We start from the raw sequence: 2,025 nt of genomic DNA, 5'->3' as shown, positions 1-2,025 counted from the left end.
GATGGCAAGGCCTACGACTTCCAGGGAACCTGCCGCTATGTTCTGGCAACAGTTTGCAATGACACTGTGGACCTTCATCAGTTTTCTGTGAAAGCAAAGAATGAACCGTGGTTTGGGCTGCCAGTTTCTATCACGGCTGAAGTCTCTGTTGAAGTTTTGGGCTTTCAACTCCGTATGTCGAGAGGCAACAGGGGTACCGTGAAGGTAAGCAAATTTTTTCTGATAGAAGATTGCTGAAGATGGTTAGAACTATAAAGTAATTTAGAAATTACTGCAGCATTATTTGCATCTGTAATCATACAAGAAAATAAATTGTGCTTCTTCCATGAAATACTTTTCTTCTTCACAGGTGAATGGAATCACAAGAAACCTTCCAATTGTCCTCAATGGAAGCCTGTCAATTTTTGGAAGTGGATTTCAAACGTTTGTCAAAGCAGAGTTTGGACTGAGCGTCATGTATGATGGAAGTAGCACAGTGTCCATTTCTGTCCCCCCAAGATACAGGTAATCTTTCTACTCTTCCACACAGCTTACACTTAAGTCTCATACTCTGTTCAATCCCATTTTGAATTTGCACAATATATGTATATAAAATTTTAGTTAAGGCTGTTTTGTTGTATAGAAATGAAGATATTTTGTGATGAGTATATTTGTCTCTTTCTGAATGTTTCGAATGCCATGCTACCACTGCCTCAAAATGTACAAATTCTGGGATCAATAAAGTATATATTATTTGAAAATCATTGTATTTGGGTATTGCTAAAAGCTAATGGTATTAGCTAGCAAGGATATTACACAGCCATAGTTAAAAATTAAATAGCTCCTGACTTAAAATGAACTGAGCTAGATTGATTTTTCATTTCTTTTGTAGCACATTGTGTTTTCTTGCCTGTACGACTGTGCCATTGTTATTTAAGTGTATAAACTTTGATTCAGTCTATCTTCTCTTCATCAGAGGAAACATGTGTGGACTTTGTGGAAACTTCAATGGAAATCCAAATGATGACTTCCACACCCCAAGTGGAGCATTGTCCAACTCAGCAGATGCTTTTGGAGCAGCTTGGAAGGTTCCTGGGAACTACACCTGTAGTGACGGCTGTGGCTCTTCATGTCCACAATGCAACAATGACCGATCGGCCAGGGCCCAGTGTGAGGTGATTCAGGCAGCTGACGGCCCCTTCAGCTTCTGCCACGAGGAGGTGGATCCAGCACCNTAGGTGGACTTTGTGGAAACTACAATGCTGACCAACATGATGATTTCCGTACACCCAATGGCACTCTGGTCAGTGACTCCCAGGTGTTTGGGGACAGTTGGCGAGATGGCTCCCTGGCAGATCACTGCGTGGAAAACAGACCTCGTAACTCTGCAACTAATTTCAATTCCACTGAGTACTGTGGAGTTCTTACTTCACACAATGGACCATTTACATCATGTTGGGCTGCAGTGAACCCATGGCAGCAGGTAGATGCATGTGTAGAAATCCTCCAGGGCTCCAGTGATCCAGCATCAACTCTATGTGAGGTCCTACGAGATTATGCACTGATGTGTCAACATAACAGTGTATCCCTGGGACAGTGGAGGAATGCAACAGGCTGTGGTAAGTTCTGGAACTACATTTGATAGAGATGCCTTTGAAATGAACATATTAATCACTTTTTACTTCTTTCACTTTGTGCCCCGAAACAGAACTAACCTGTCCATCAAACAGCCATTATGAACTCTGTGGAAGTTCATGTCCGTCTTCCTGCCCCAGCCTCTCCTTCCCCTTCACTTGTGACACTAGGTGCCAGGAGGGGTGCCAATGTGATGATGGGTTTGTTCTCAATGGTAACCAGTGTGTGCCTCCAACATCCTGTGGATGCTTTCATGATGGACGCTATCGGCAAGCTGGTGAACAGTTCTGGGATGGAGAAGAATGTCAGAGCTTTTGCACCTGTAATGGTGTAACTGGTGTAGTCCAGTGTTCCCCAAAAACATGTGGACCTCAGGAGTCTTGCAATGTTGTAGGGGGTGAGTTTGGCTGC

The 2,025-nt window shown here is 43.3% G+C and overlaps 1 protein-coding gene across 1 annotated transcript in view; it reads left to right on the top strand.

Annotated features, from left to right (window-relative positions):
- LOC103132893 (alpha-tectorin-like) overlaps nucleotides 1–2,019 on the top strand; it is a gene marked incomplete at its 3' end in the record, with an annotated part of 6,976 nt that extends 4,957 nt beyond the window's left edge. The window contains exons 10-11 of the mRNA XM_007544663.2: nucleotides 1,200–1,598; nucleotides 1,688–2,019. Of these exons, the coding sequence (XP_007544725.2) occupies nucleotides 1,200–1,598; nucleotides 1,688–2,019 (731 nt within the window). The remainder of the gene's footprint in view (nucleotides 1–1,199; nucleotides 1,599–1,687) is intronic.
- Nucleotides 2,020–2,025: the final 6 nt, after the last annotated feature.

Source organism: Poecilia formosa, unplaced genomic scaffold (genome assembly GCF_000485575.1).
Source record: "Poecilia formosa unplaced genomic scaffold, Poecilia_formosa-5.1.2 Scaffold1476, whole genome shotgun sequence".
Taxonomy (NCBI): domain Eukaryota; kingdom Metazoa; phylum Chordata; class Actinopteri; order Cyprinodontiformes; family Poeciliidae; genus Poecilia; species Poecilia formosa.
This window is presented reverse-complemented; position numbering and strand designations above follow the sequence as displayed.